Source organism: Larus michahellis, chromosome 2, assembly GCF_964199755.1.
Source record: "Larus michahellis chromosome 2, bLarMic1.1, whole genome shotgun sequence".
Lineage (NCBI taxonomy): Eukaryota > Metazoa > Chordata > Aves > Charadriiformes > Laridae > Larus > Larus michahellis.
The window spans coordinates 154,948,367-154,964,568 of NC_133897.1; the positions used below are offsets into that span (position 1 = coordinate 154,948,367).

At 40.2% G+C, this 16,202-nt stretch overlaps 1 protein-coding gene across 10 annotated transcripts in view; it reads right to left on the bottom strand.

Annotated features, from left to right (window-relative positions):
- Positions 1 to 16,202, bottom strand: part of ENPP2 (ectonucleotide pyrophosphatase/phosphodiesterase 2) — a 74,933-nt gene that overhangs the window by 22,274 nt on the left and 36,457 nt on the right. For 5 of the 10 annotated variants that reach the window (XM_074577721.1, XM_074577724.1, XM_074577726.1 and 2 more), the window contains exons 9-13: positions 12,875 to 12,930; positions 10,031 to 10,096; positions 9,237 to 9,309; positions 4,346 to 4,501; positions 204 to 315 (exon numbers count right to left, since the gene is read on the bottom strand). In XM_074577721.1, the coding sequence (XP_074433822.1) occupies positions 204 to 315; positions 4,346 to 4,501; positions 9,237 to 9,309; positions 10,031 to 10,096; positions 12,875 to 12,930 (463 nt within the window). The remainder of the gene's footprint in view (positions 1 to 203; positions 316 to 4,345; positions 4,502 to 9,236; positions 9,310 to 10,030; positions 10,097 to 12,874; positions 12,931 to 16,202) is intronic. The other 5 variants (XM_074577722.1, XM_074577730.1, XM_074577728.1 and 2 more) reach the window with 1 other exon arrangement.

A 16,202-nucleotide genomic window follows, 5' to 3' on the forward strand; every position in this document is an offset into this window, starting at 1 on the left:
GAAAGAGAAGTGTCCTTCAATGACAACTAATAGATGAGCTGAGTGGCCAATCTGCACCCACTGGCTGGTTTGGGGGCTTTTAACTACCAGAAAAAATCAGCACAAAAATATCTTAAATGGACCTTTCAGTTAAGCCACCTATTATATGTACAGCTACATTGCTCAAGCATTTATATGCTGGTAAAGAATACTTATTATTTTACCATGATCACCAACAAAAATGACATTGACACATCGATGTAGTTTCAACTGTTTCAATCCGTCCATTAGCTGTCCTACTGTCTTGTCAATCTCTCTAAGGGGATTCACCATCATCTGTATAAATATGCAGAAAGGAAAAAAAAGTTATTATTTCTGGCATTGCAATGTTCCCCCTTCTACAAATGGAGGTCCTTTGGCAAAACTGCTAGGATAACCATCCAGGTCAAGAGGCAAAGCCTTGGCTGAGCTGTTACACCTACAGTTATCGTACCATTTCCTTTCCTGTGTCCACACTGTGATTTCGCCATAAGAAAGCCCCGCTGAGATGCTGACACAAGACAGCAAAAGATCTTTATGGCTGATCCCAGGCCTCCCACAGACACGCGTACATTTGGTAAAACAAATTATAGATATTAGAAAAATGCAGGTGACTTTGGTGTTCAGGATAGATACTGAACTATAAATAGATAAATGTCAATACTTTTAAAAGGCTATTTTATGTGAATGATTTAGTCAAAACATGAAAATGAAATGAAGCTTTGGACTTGGGATGTATATACCAAGTCACTTAATGAAATTCACTTCAAAGGACATCTGATACTAGGATGACAACATGCAAGTCACTTGAGTAGCACATGGGGCCGGAAGGGAGCGTTCTTCAGCTTCAAAGCCAAGAGTTTCCAACATCTCAAATGACAGTTTTGGCAAAATTGTCAGCAGGTCCCAGAAGACACAGATACAGTACTGTGATTTATTCATTTAAGTTTCCTTTTCATTAAGAAATAAAACAGAAAACACCAAGACATGTTCACAGAATTGTGTTTTCAGCTATATAAAAATGAAACATTTTCTACCAGATGGCACAGAGAAGAGAAACATTTTAAAGTAAGATTTTAGGCAGAGAAGTCAGATTTTGTTTTGGTTTTGAGAAGAAAACATTTTTTTTCACTATATGCCAACTTCCTCCTTGCTTGTCTGTTTGATTTGGCTGGTCCAAGTATCTGCAACAAAACATCCTCCCAGTGACAAACAGAATGCTAACAAATTTTGGATGAGAAAAAACTAGATTTTGGCAGAAATTTCAGAGAAGAAAAAATAAACACCACGTTAGCGTGACCCAGAAAGAGATGGTTCAGAAATTCTCCCTCTGCCTGAGTCATTAAGGGATGGATGTTAAACGAGTCTGATAAGTTATGAGACAGGAAATGTCATCTCCCTTGTGGCACTATAAATACACGGAGAAGCAGCTCATGAGAGATGGAATCACGGTGGGGAACAGGAGGAACAGTTTCTGCAACATATGGAAGTGGTTCAGGCAAAGGGTGAAATTTACAGATATTTTAATTCAGGAAAGCCTAAGTAGCCAGTTTAGTTAAAACTTTGGAACATTTTGAGTTTAGAAAATAAAGAAAATTGTCTGTTTCGGCATTCTTCCACTCTCAAATACAAAGAATTTTTTCAACGAGTGGGAATTCCATTTTTATGAAACTCTATTTGTATAACATCAATCACTAAGGAAATACAACTTTTACTCAGAACCCAAAGCTTATTCAAGGAAGCTGGAAATACAGATGGTTTTCCCATTAATGTTTACTTTTGTCAGGAGGCTTGAGGATTCTTTTAAAAAATAATAATAATTTTTTAAAAAGAGCAACAATACTTGCAGAGATTTCAAGAATTTCAAGTTATAGTAATTTTGTTTAGCTACTCTCTTCAACAATTTAAGCCATAAACCTGCAGAGACATTTCTGAAACTGTAAGAAAGTCAATATAAATGAAAAATCCTGGTTTTGAAAGAAAACTCACACAGAAAACCACAAAAAAAACCCTCTTCAACTTAGCAGTTTTCACTACTTGACTGTGTTCAAAGCAGCTCTTAAAAAGGCCTTCACCAGTATTTCTTCATCTCATTACATTCTGTCTCTCTTCAATTTGTGAATTCAGCTGTCTTTTGTTATTCTTTACAACGTTCAAGTTTTTCCCCAAGTGGTCTTCACAGCCTAAGGCTGGCGGCTGTAGGTGGCATATTCAGGCAGGGATTTTTTGAGTGGACATGCTGCTCTCACAGATCATGTTCTTTCCCAGATGCAACTTCCAAAGAGGTATTCGTAAACAAATAAAACTCTTGCATATACCTTTCTTCACCTAATATGTTGATATGGAGACTTTGGAAGGCTGTACAGAAACATTTAATCTTTCAAGATACATGGAGCTCTAAGGTGGTGCTACAATAACCAATTGTTACTACTGTGACAGCATTGCGTATGGGATCCGAGACATACGGACCACAATTGGATTATCTCCTGAGTTTTACCTTAGAAGAAACTTGATTAGAAGGAAGAAAGAATTTAGAGCAACTTGCAGGTATGATAGGAACTACTGCGTAACATTAGGATGTTTTTTCTGAAAATCAGAAAAGTGATGAATTTTCAAAGTGATACATTTTCAGAGTTGATAAAAAGTGATAAATTTTCAACGTTGACCTATCAGGAGGATTTTGGATAAGTTTGGATGACCTTTTCATCCAGAGAAAGAAAAGAAAAAAAAAAAAAAAGAAAGAATCACGTATACTCACATCGGTAGGAATGTTACAAGCTACCTACTATACTTCCTGCCAGAATCATAGAATCACAGGGTTGGAAGGGACCTCTGGAGATCATCTAGTCCAACCCCCCTGCCAGAGCAGGGTCACCCAGAGCAGGTTGCCCAGGAACGCGTCCAGGTGGGTTTGGAACGTCTCTAGAGATGGAGACTCCACCACCTCTCTGGGCAGCCTGTTCCAGTGCTCTGCCACCCTCAAAGGAAAGAAGTTCCTCCTCATGTTTAGGTGGAACTTCCTATGCTCAAGTTTGTGTCCATTACCTCTTGTCCTGTCCCCGGGCACCACTGAAAAGAGCCTGGCCCCATCTTCCTGACACCCACCCTTTAAGTATTTATAAGTGTTGATGAGGTGCCCCTTCAGCCGTCTTTTTTACAGACTGAAGAGACCCAAATCCCTCAGCCTTTCTTCATGAGAGAGGTGTTCGAATGGTATAACTTGGAATGGCAAGTTAATAAGTAATAGCAATATCATCCATACCAGTTATCGGTTTTCCTCTCAGGTAAATTTGTGTTAAAATTTCTTTCAAAAATTCTTGTTTTATTATAACTGATAATTTTTTGCATGTCCCTGTCTGCCATGTCTTTACACTTAAAGAGTCAGTCTCAAAGTAACCGTTGTAAGTTGGCTCATGCAACAAATCAAAAAACACCCCCAACAGAAGCTATTGAGAAGAGTGTTTATAGCCTCTTGCAGGATACAGTGCAGTGTCAAGGCTTTTGTTTAAAGCCTAAAGGAGAAATATTTACCTTGCTTATTTGAAGAGGTTTTGAATTATTTAGTTAAATCTCTGAAACAAAAATTATACTGAAGTGGTCTATAACCCCTCCTAGTGTGTAGTTAGTGCCATGTGGAGAAAGACAATACACTAAGAAATACCCTTTTCCTCCACTTGCACCTTTTTCTAGTAAAGCAATTTCTGTTTGACCTTTTTCTTGTGAAAACAGCCCGCACCACTTCTATTGCAAATACAGCATTCAGAAATCATGTAATCAAGAATCCTCTACCCTCCAAAGTCACAAACTGGCTTTAAAATATTATTTTTTTTTTTTACAAGTTTTCAAAGTTCTTTCCCTTTTAGATTTCATGAGTCACATTTTCAGGACTTTTCCACAACCACAATGACTAGACACAGAATCTCAAATAATCACCAGGCTCCCAAGAGCTGGGGAGCTGAGGAGGCTACAACATATTGCAGAGTCTGTAATAGCTCAGAAGGGTTAGCAACACTGGTGGTGTCTTCTCAGGGATTTATCCGACATTGCCTCCAGCTGATGGCTGGATTTAAAAATATAAAGAGATTATAAAGATGAGTTTCCTTAACGCAAACAGAGTCTGAATCAAGAAACACATAGATAGCTCCCAGAAGACTTGGTCTGGTTTGGCTGCTTTCCTTTGTGTCCTTCAGTACATTTATAGAAGTTTTGTCTGCAAAATCCCAACCTGAAGCATGGAGTGAACTCCCAAGTTGAAAAAAACAAAGCTAGAGTAGTGCCTAAAAAGTGGCACTTCCATCATAAAATTTTGGAACATATGTAAACTTACTTTCTTCCGACGAGCTTCCGCAGCATATTGATCCACTCTATGTACTTTTCTTCTTCTTTTCTTTGGAGCTGCAACTGGTCTTTCCTGTCTCCTCTTAGGAGGAAGCTTTCTCTTAGGTCTCTTGGGCGGAGTAAGAGGGGAGCCATAACTACTCTCCTGTACTGGCGGGGAGAGATGTCTGGACTCAGAAAAAAAAGCCTGTCTCAACTCACATCAGATATAGTACCTATGCCAGCTAATTCTGAAGTATAACTACTGTGGCCTTTTAAAAAATTTAGGCATTTGGACAATTTAGGATCTGTCTCTCTTTAAGGAGGACTCCACCAAATTGTACTGAAAGCAGAACAGCAGTTACGAGAGCGGACAGCATAAAAGCAAATGAAATTGGCGTTTCAGAAGATAGGTGGGGCTTCTGGTTTTGAAAATATATAGTTTGGTGGGGTTTTTTTATTGCTCAAATATTGGTCTATTAATATTATCAAAAGTTAAGTAAACTTAATTTCAATTTAAGTAAAATTCATTGCATGCAATCTAATGAGTGTCTGGGGTAGAGTGCTGGTGGAAACACAATTTTTCACTTGGAGGACGTTTCAGTTATGAGTACTAGAGCCTGGCCAGTCCAAATGACTTTCTGCAAAGGTTTCCCACATACACTTTTTGGCTGAATCGGTGACACTAGGCACTCTCATCAGTATCATTAGCAGGTGCCACCATCATGTGCCAGGCCATGCACCCCACTGAAATCACCAAAACCCCACTAGCCACTATTTGGGGACTGCAGGTCTGCAGGACAGAGCTACAAAGGTGAGACTCAATTAGCATGGAGCTTGTATCCTTCAAATGAGCTCAGCAGGCCGTATTTATTAAGTGGCAGTGCATCAGAAAGCTGCACTGCCACCTGCCTTATTACCACCTTTAGGGGCAATTTAATTTCCTAGCACTTTCAGGATGGTGTCTTCTTGGGTAATATTATTGTTCATAAATGCACAAATAGTACCCGAGGAAGGCTTACAGAAGGGAAAAAAATTTGAAGACTTAACTGGAAAAACTAGTATCCCATTAGTCAACTTGCTCATAATTTTAAAGTGTACCGCTCTCACTGACTTTAACACAAATTGCAGGCTCTTGGCACTGCGCGGGATGGCGTGTGAAGCAGTGACAATGACGCCTGCCAGGAGACAGTAACTACACTATGCTGCGTGTAATGGAGCACGCTGAGTGGGTTTGAGAAGAGTCGGAGATTTATGATGATATTTTACTTCTACGTACTTAGGCAGCTTCTCACAGTTGTTCAGTTATGGAGCTATGTAAACAGGGAAGGGAAGGAAGGGGATGTTACCATCTGCCATGCTGTTTCATTGCTTCCAAGGCAAGCAGCTGGAAAGGAGATTCTAGTCCAGTCTCATTCGTCTCTCTCCAGAAAGGCATTTTAATAAAGCAGCACCAGAGTTTTCTGTTTTTAAAACGCTTCAAGCTTTGTGCAGTCCTGATGAGAGGAGCGGCAGGGAAAGGAAGGATTCTCGTTTTACTGTCTCTGAATCGGCTCAGACAGAGCTCCACAATGCCAGAAACACGCGAGCGCAGGAGACCCAGGTCTGAATACTGGAAATGGCCGTCTCAAGACAGCATGTTAGAGGAGCAGCAGGAATGGCTTAGCAATGCCAGATTTCGATGTGTTTTAGAGCTCTTATGGTAGTATATTTCTAGAATATTTTATTTAAAAAAAAAAAGTTAGCTAGGAGAAAAAAAAAAAAGCCAAGTTCTTAACCAGCCAAATCTTAGTCTTGCTTGAGAAGAGTCAGAACGGAGTTATGGAGGAGGGAAACAAATCCCTCCCCGCTTACAGAAGGGAACTGTAACATCACAAGGGTAACTAGCCAGCCAAAGCTCTGCTTCTTGACCCGGACGGACCAACCTACCAGAGTTCAACTGCAGAAGCACAGAGGGAAAGAAAAAATTGCGGAAGTAAATCAAGAGCAAGCACATATTTGATAACTCCCGTAACTACTCCTGGAAACATAATGGTACCCACTGAAATACTTCCTAAGGAGTTTATTCATGTCCCACAAAAAAAAAACAAAAACAAAAACAAACCCAAAGCCAGAAAAAAACCCCCAAAACCTAGACAACCCACTCATTTACACTGAAATTCATAATGTCAGAGGACACACAAAGTTACACTAGTGGACACTGGCCATCATCTGTATTGCATTTGTATCAACAACACTGGCAATTCACCATTTAAGTTTAAGTGCATCTAAGTCCCTTTATTTCTAGCTTTTAAGACGCTCTCCGCATAGGCTGTTGTGCATGTCCTGTGAAGCTCTAAGTGTCATCTGCTGAAGTCTGGAAGCTGAAAATTATCAGTAGTGGATGCCATTAGACCCTTAAGATTATACATTTAAAATACATTTAGAAGATTAATTGTTACAATAAGCTCTAGCAAACATTCACTTTAATGGACATTTGTAAGATTTGGAGGTTTTCAAGGTATAAAACTATTGCTCAAGATACTAAATGCAGCAAGAAAAACTCAGCATAAAATCTTCTTCAAAAGAGGAATAAGCAGCCCATCTTAAATATAACACAAAATTGTTAAGAGCTTGTTTTCAGACATTATTGTTTGGCTGATCTGCCTTTGCATGAAGAAAAATGAAGTGGTCAGTACTACTCCAGCTGTCTAACGGCTGCCAGCTGTATAAAAGAAAAAAATGATTTCACAGGGAGGTCATGCTCTTGCTATCAAGGAAGCAGCTGAAAGGGATCCCTTTGAGGACTTTTTTCCCAGCTGATTTATATAAATTTCATAGCTCCTAAAAATTATATTGAAAACAGTGTCAAGAGAAACAATATAAAATACTTCCTAGCTTTTCTATCCTGAAACCACGCCCCTACCAAATCTCAGCATCTGTGTACTTACACAGCTGTACTCATTTATTTAAATTTCCATTCACAAAGTTATGGCCACTGTGTGAACTGCAAACCCATACATGCTCATCTGCTAACTAACTCGTCTGTTCTCAATTTGCAAAAAATCAGTTTCACACTCTTCTTGTGTTTTACACAAATAACATAATTAAATTTATTTGTAAAACTTTCATAAGCTAATAATTCACACTTATTAAGAGCCTAAGCTTTGCCTTGCAATTAGAGGTCAACCTTCAGATAACCATCCAGAAGAACACCGAAACAATAAGAGCCTTTGGGGGCTTTTTGCTTTTATAATGACTTTTCCTATGATAATACAATTACACTTCATTTTTTAGACACTTATGATTAACCTGAAACTAGATTACCGCATTGGATGCTAAACTGGTTTGTTAAAGACTACAATTTAAAGAACAAATTCAATGTCATCATCTTCATATTCTCCTTTAAGTCCACAGAAAGAGCCCAAACAACTCTGTTCAGAAGGAAGTGGTTGTCTACAGATAAACAAAATTAGAGTCGTCATCCATAAGTCACACAAAATATTTGCAACACTCCAATAAGAGGAACTATAAAGCATCATTGAGTAATGAATCCTTGAATCAGAGAGCCCTCGTTACCGATACCTTGCGTGACTGAGTCAGACATCCCTCCTGTTCTGAGCCAAATGACAACACGGAGACATATCAATGCCTGTCAATCTAGTGAGAGTGTTGGCAGATTTTAACCGCTGCTTATCCAGAAAAAGGACTACCTTCTTCCTATATAGCATGATGTTTCAGTGCTGGTTTGGAATAATTCCTCACACCTGCTGCTCTGGGACTGTGGCTCAAAGCGCTCCAACAGGGATGCTACCCACAGGAAGTTCATAACCGCTGCAAACTTATTTAAAGAGCCCAAATAACTCAAGCATATTAAAAAGATTAATGCTGCTTTTGTCTTTGCTCTCTCCTCCACCAGAGAACAGCTATCAGATGTATACCAAACAAGTAAGAAACTACTGCTGGGTACCTGGCTGCTTGGGGAGATTTGTATCACCTTCCATAGAGTAGGTATCTGATACACTGATTTGTTTACTTTTTAAGAAGCATGTATAACAACTCCTGAAGTCTTGTGATGGCAATCTGCAGGCATACATTTGCACTGAAACGAGGGGACCTTTGCCAGATGTCAGAGATCATCTGAGATGCCAGATCCCAGCCACCTGAAGTAGTAGGATATTTGGGACAGAATTTTCTTCCCCTCCCCACAACTCCCAGACAAGTGCATCGTCTTTAAATTCGTGTCCCCTGGACAGTGTTGGCAGCGAAGCCGTACTCGTCAGTCCCAGCCGGCTATGCAAAGCTCAAACAAGGGGTTAACGACTGTAGTGTGTTGCACATAATTTTTCATTAAAATACCTTACGCTGCTTCAAAACTTTTTCCAGGCTCAGCAGTGCAGTCCTGAGGGAACAGTACTGGCAAAGCTTTCTGAACGCCTGCAGGGCCTATATGAAACTGGAAATAGCAGCTTTTTACAGTTCATGACAGACTGGAATTATTACTTTGGCTACTGCAGGCTGTCAGCTTTAAACAAAGCTTTTTCTTCTCTGCATATTTCCTCAATGCTTTCTGCATTATATTTTTATCACTTTTAATAAGGATAAATTATTTGAGGAAAGTTCAGTTATGCTGTTGCACCCAAATATACTCCTGTCTTTGCCAAATAAATCTTTCCATTTGCATTATTATATCACACAGAGAAATAACCTCCTGAAAGGCACAGGCAGTTCCTTCTCTCAGAAGTGAGTCTCACATGATATATCTTTAAGACAATAACTTTGCTTTCTCTGGCAGCAGGAAAGCATTCTGCAGAAATAGATGAAAAAAAAGTTGCTAAAAATGTTACCCCTGAGCAGTGACAATTATTCCAAAAATGTATTTGAGCCCTGTGCTTTTTCTGCAGAAGAAAATCTATACTAACCTCTGAGTTGAAAGGACCATATCTGTGGCCAGCAGCATCGGGTTGTTCAGAGTAGAAAGCATAAACATAAGGCCTGAAAGAAAGAAAGGTCTGGTTCAGGATAGCTTTCCTTTGACAACAACGAAAGCCCCGGACCTGTTAGGTCAAGTCAAATCAAGTCGACTTTCCAATGAGAGTTGACTTTATGGAAAAAGAACTGTTTCTCAGTCATGTTTCTGTGGTACGATGAAGCAATTAGTTGTTCAACAGTTTTATTAAATCCAAGAACACATGCAGGGAGGCACATGGGGTACCATCTGAGGACACACGCTCGTTCTAAGTCTGGTAGGAGAGATCACAACAGCGGCTCGCCTGAGCTTTGCAGCCAGCAGCATGTGGGAACTTGTGTACTAAAAAATACTCATAATTAAAATCTTAACATTTTCCCAGTCCTCAGGGTCCAGTTCTGCAACTGGCTTTGCCTGTAAGGTTGTTAAACCATATTAGACTCAGTAGGATAAAAACAATCCGAGTTAATCCATGTAACTAAATGCTTCTTGATAAGAAATAAATTCATACCATACAGTTACTGAGAAGAATCAAAATGCTGATGGTTAAAAGCTGAGATCAGAAAAAAAAAACCCAAACAAAAAAACCCCAAACACAACCGCCCAGCAAATCCTTAAATCAGTGATAGCGTGTAACAGACAAAAATACTTTTTAGAATTAAATTTCCCCTTGCTCTTTCAGCTACTTTTAGGGACACGACAAGCTAGTGGTTACCCAACAGTAGGTAACAACAATAAGTGAATTACCTTTCATTGTCTGGAAGCGTTAGCCACTGCAGTATTGTTAATATTCTGCGCTCATGGGGGATGACGCTGGATGACAAAATACAAAAATATGCCTTGTTATCATAGAATACAAAAAGCACCTACAAAGTCTTGCTATGAACTGATTCTAACATGATTAAAATCAATCATAATAACATCATTTGCTTTGAGTGGGCTGTATCTTCTTTCTTGCTTAATACTGATTCTTATTTTGCAAACAGAGTCACTTCAGGTCTCCTGGATGTCCACATACTCCAAAAGAAAGATGATTAAAAGTTTGTAACTGGAGTCAGAACTCAAGGCAGTAAATCTAACTGTTCTAAACAGCAGAGAGTAAGGATCCATTCTGGTAGCTTTAACCCAGATTAACCTTTCTTTATGCACAATCGTGCTGCCACTGGATAGCTGGCATGAATAAAAGCCGTTAAATTCCTCACATCAGTACGAGTTTAAATGACCACCACGCTCTGGTAGTCTTGAAGACACTGGAAAAGTTCCCATTGACTTAATAGTAGCCAAACTGAGGGCTAGGCTGGTGTAAATCAATCAAAACAGAGCCATCTGAAACACCAGGCCATCAGCACGCTGACTTGCACAGCTTTGAAAGCTTCTCACTCTGCGGAACAGACTCCTCCTGTTTCACTGTTTGTATCCTGAGACTTCTCACTTGGCTGCGGAGGCCAAGTTCATGCTATGAGAATGACTAATTTTATAAACAGCTGTTAAACTTCCAAGTATCTCTTCTTCGGAAAGCTCCGCTGGTCACTGACCACGCGGTTATTTTAATACAACAGCTTAGTCAGTCCAGATTCCATTAGATGAACAGCAGAATCCCAGGGTGGGAATCAAATACAACCACCTTGGATTCACCCTGCTGAATTAAATGCAGCACCCTTTGGGAACATCTGACAGAGAGAGAGAGATGCCAACAGCCATTTTGAAGTAAGTTAGTTTTTAATGCCTTGTAGAACGGTGGTCCTCAGTCTCCAACTACACAGAGAACTTTTGGTGGCAAAACAACTATAAAAAAGACCGTTTATGCTAAAATTTGCAAACAAGGCAATATCATAAAGCAGAATAATGATCTTGGGGTTTGCCCAGTTTTGAAATTTTTATTAATTGTGCAATATGAAAAAAAAATCCCTTATTTTAATTGTCATTTATGACTAAGATGTCTTTAACAATTCTGTTTTCCTAAAAGAGTTTGCCTGCATTCTCCCAAAAAAACATTCTGTGTCTCAACTTAAATAATACAGATTTAAGGTATACATATTTAATTCATACATAAAGTGGCCATCTCACTCCCTTACTATTGCCAGTCATGTGACATATCCTTGGTTACATTCCACAACATTTTATATCCCCAGGCATGCATTGGCCAGGGTGTTTATGGTGACTATGTAGTTGTAGGACTTGGGAATCACATTAATTTCTGTGTTTAGAAGAATCATAGAATAGTTTGGGTTGGAAGAGACCTCTAAGGGTCATCTAGTCCAACCCCCCTGCAATGAGCCTTAGCGTACCTTCTAGGAGGATCTGTTCCATGGTCTTCCCAGGCACAGAGGTGAGGCTGACAGACTCATAGTTCCCAAGGTCCTCCTTTCTACCCTTTTTAAAAACGGGTGCAATGTTTCCCTTTTTCCAGTCCCCAGGGACTTCACCTGACTGCCATGACTTTTTCAAATATCACGGGGGGTGGCTTGGCAACTACATCAGCCAATTCCCTCAGGACTCTGGGATGCATCTCGACAGGTCCCATAGATTTCTGTATGTTCGGGTTCCTCAGGTGGTCACCAAACCTGATCTTCTCTTACAGTGGGAGGGACTTTGGCTCCCCCAGTCCCTGCCTTGCCGTCCATCCACTCGAGGGGTGTGGGAAGAGAGGTTGCCAGTGAAAACTGAGGCAAAAGAGCTGTGGAGTACCTCCACCTTCTCCTCGTCCATTGTTACCATTTTGTACTGTTGTTTCGTAGAGCACGAGGCTGCAGCTGTGTCAGATAACCGGCTTGCAAGCCTAAACCTGTCATTAGCTTTGTATGTTGTACATGTTATTATTCCCTCCATATGCTATATAATATTTGGAGTAGCAAAGAGCATTATTCCTAATGGAATCACAAAAAAAAAAATTAAAAAAAAATAGGCAAACCCCCTTAGTACTTCAATCTTGACAGTTTGCCCATTTTTTTTTGCTCCTGCAATCCTGCTACTAAAATGAAATAGAGATTGATCCACATAAATTCCTCGGAACTCAGAAATGATCAAAAATTCATTCATTTTTGGTTAGGAAGCTACATCTTAGCTGGGACAAGGGAAAATCATTTGGAACCATTAAACAAAAGAATAAACAGCAAAGATCCTCAAGGCTGTCTTTTAGGAAAGGGAAACTGGATATCTTACTCAAAGGTCAGACTGGATTGTATAATGAGTGAGTCAGTCAGGCTTTTGAGTCAATTAGGCTGTTGATGTCAGATGACATAAGAGAACAATAAAAGAGTCTTCCACAAACACTCAGAGGACTAGGAAACATTTCTAGCAATACTAATAAGGCAAAACAACACACCATGAGATCAAATAAAGTAATTTTTTACATAGCCACACGTCTTTTCTTCAGACAACTTCTAAAAATCAGTGCATGAACTTAGAGCAGCCAACTGTAGCATTAGTTTTAGTTTTCAGAAACATTGCGCAAATGAAACAAGGGAGGGTTACAGATACGGTCTCCAAGCTACCAAATGCTTAAAGTAAGGAAAATGACTTAATAAACACTTGCATCAAATTAATTCTGAATTATTAGCTACAAATCTCAAAAAAACAGAGGGCACTTACACAGACCAGAAGAACGTGCCAGCTTTCACCCCTTGCTTAGCTGCCGTAATCCAAATCTAATGAGGAAAATATAAGAGGATTAGAATGTGTTTAGATCTTTAATGACCCTCTGAAATCAAAAGAAAATGTTTTCAAGACACATTCTTCTAACCTGAGCCTAGAAGCAAAAATTGCAGTCTTCATCCGTGTCCCTAACTTGAACGCAGGGAGTGACAAACTTATGCAAATTCTGTAGCAGCGGATCAGCCGCTGTGCTGTAGACTTTCACCCCTAAATCTCTGTGTTGCTTTTAATGCAAAGCTTTAAGATTCACGGCCAGGAATTTCTCCAGCACCCAATTTAATTTTCAAAAGCCAGCCATATCTAACCTGAGCCTTCTTAGCGTTCAAGCTTTGGAGGATACTCAGTTAGGAAAGAACATTGCTCAAGACTAATCAGTGTCTGCATAGATGTCCCTCTTTCCCCATATTCTACCATCAGTAGCCAGAAAATGTACCCAAAAAAGGGCACAGATGAGTGAGCAGGGGTGTACCCTGCAGAAAGCAGGGAGGGACACCTTCCTCCATAGACATTTAAGAGCTTTTTGGGCTCACCTGAAGTGATTGATGGAAATAATGGAAACAATCTCCGTGAAGTTTTCAAATCCTTTTTTCAATCCTTTGAATTCCATATTTTTTTCTGGCTATAAATCAGTTTGTAGCAGCGAGTTCCACAATGTAGTCACACACTGCATGACTGTGTTTTTCTTTGTGTTTGGTTTAAACCTGCCAGTTTCACTGGGGTTAGGGTACTGTTCTCATACTTGGAAAACAGGTTATTAATCCTGTCTCTTCCTGCTTCTATACAACATTCATGGTATTCCCCTCTATTTATTTCTTTTTGAGCAAGAGTAGCCTTGGTTTGTTTGATTTTTCTCTAATGAATGCCATACCGTACCCCTGGTTATCCTCATTACCCTCCTGTCTCTCTCCCCCGTCACCCTTTTTCTCTTTTCTATTCTATGGATATCTATGCAAGGCAGGGGAATGAGAATGACCAAACATCAGAAAGGTCCACAATCAAGGAAAGCAAATAATATGAACTTGTAGCCCTACAGAACTAAATTTGTCTTGTAAGGAGCTATCCAAATTATCTCAAAACTCATTTCAAAAGTGGCAATGGCTTAAAGGCCACCATTACGTTTACATCTAGATTATTTCTTCCCATTATTTATGCATACTGCAATTTATCCATTTCACGAGCAGTTAAGCCAAAACATAGTTCCTGTATTTAATAATTGCAAAATCTTTGGTTTACTTTAAAACAACTTTTTGAAAATACGTTCAAGGCGCCTCTACCTTGCTTAAAACGGCACTTACACACTGTCATCTGGGCGTGCACTATTCCAGTGCCAAACCTGAACTATTTATGAGTCAGTCTTAATTGAAATAAATTTGGCACAGTCTGATGAAAGATCATTTGCACACTGAGGCTACAGTTAACAGCAATTAAATTTGGCTATTGTTACGTTATTTATGGGAAAATTGGTCATCTTTGCCTTTCCAGTGCCCTGGACACACCCCTTAACTTATCTCTCATCTTCTACTCTTCCAAATCTTACTGGACTCAATCCAGTTAAATTAAAATCACAGTTACAAAAGATCATTTGTTTTCATTGTATTCTAACTTTTTGGTAATGTATCCCCTATTCCAGGGAAGAATGCATCCATGGTAACTCTATTAAAATGGTGTTTCTAAATAAATGCAGCAAGAGCAGGAGCAGAACACCCATGGACTTGCACCCTTCTCTGTTTTCAGCTGCCTCTCCTCAAGAGTCTGATTTCAGGGTTGGTTCGTATTAACCTATGCTCAAGCTGCTACCAAATGGGGAGTCGCCAGGCATCTCCCCCAGCCTCTGCAGCCCCAGTCTTCCACCAGCCCTGGGGTCTGTATGGTGATGATGACCACAAGATGATGTGACTGCAAAGTAACTCCCCAAAAACAAAGAAAAAAAAAAAAAGGCTTTGAATTTATATTGGAGTTTGATTTTGAATCGTTGAATAACAGGGATATTGTTTTCAAATGCTCGCACGATACTAGGCCTGCCAGGATGGGACAGAAGGATGCAGGTAAACAGGAGAGACGAGGAAGCGTGCCTGCAATCCACTGATCATGTCGCTGAGCCCACTTGCTGCAGTCGTCAGAGGTGCGACTGCAATGCAAAGATACATCCGCAGGCTCGTTTGTGTCATATAAATCAGCACAGGGTGCATAACTTCAGCCTGAACCCTGTGTCTAACTAAGGCAGGAACTACTCATTGGTGGTTCATGGTCATCCTGGGTGAAAAAGGGCCCACGCTTAAAGCAATTACATTTTTCTTTGCATTGCAGAGTTATTCCTAGAGCAGAACCCTGGCATGGCAGAGAAAAGAGGTCAAATACAAATTCAGGATGAGGAGTGTCAGCTCCACTGCTGTTATGCTCTTTGGTCTTGATGTACTTGGAAAACCATTGTCCCTGCAGAGCTGCAGCAGGTTTATTTTTCTTTGAAAGTGTTTGTGTTCCTGCAAAGTTTAAATAATTTTGCAGATATCTTTGGGAAGGTACCAACAAACTAAGTCCAGGGGAATTCAGTATTTGGATTTTACCATCTCTTAACTCTAGTTTGACTTTCTAGTGCTTTGGCCTGCACAGGTCCAAGTGGTCCAGCCTGCCTGGTTGGCCAAATCAGCCCAGCCGAGTTCCACCCTCAGCAGCTGAAGCTGTCCTATGCTGCTCCTGACTGTTAGTGCTGCTGAAATCACCCGTGACTCTGTCTATTTTAGGCAGAGATTTTAAACATGTGCCAAAAGACATCCTCCCTCTGGCCAAGGAAATAAAATAGTAGTCAACTTGACAGAGGAATAATTAAGCCCTATGTACATTGCCAAGGTACCCAGCATGCCTGCAAGAAGGTGGTAGCTATTTTTTATTCCTGTTGAGCATACAGTGTGTTTCACGAGGGTCACGTGAAAGCAGCATCAACACCTTTCTGAACAGGGAGTAACACAAGGAAGCAGAGATCACTCCTAGTTGCACATTCCCAAGCACACCCTCCTTGCTCCCAAGTATTTCACCTCAGGAATGCAGCCATTTACATTGGCATTCACTGTTTGGAGGAGGACATGTATCTGCTGCACTTGGAATAAGCTCAACAGCTAAGACAATGATCTGTTGCAGTCAAAGACCAGCAAATCAGAAGGCCCATATCTGACCACAACATCCGAGAAGTGAGTCTCAATGACTCCATCCTGACTTTGCCAGGCAGGGCCTGGTTCAACTCAAGGTTACAACAAAGTACTACTGGACC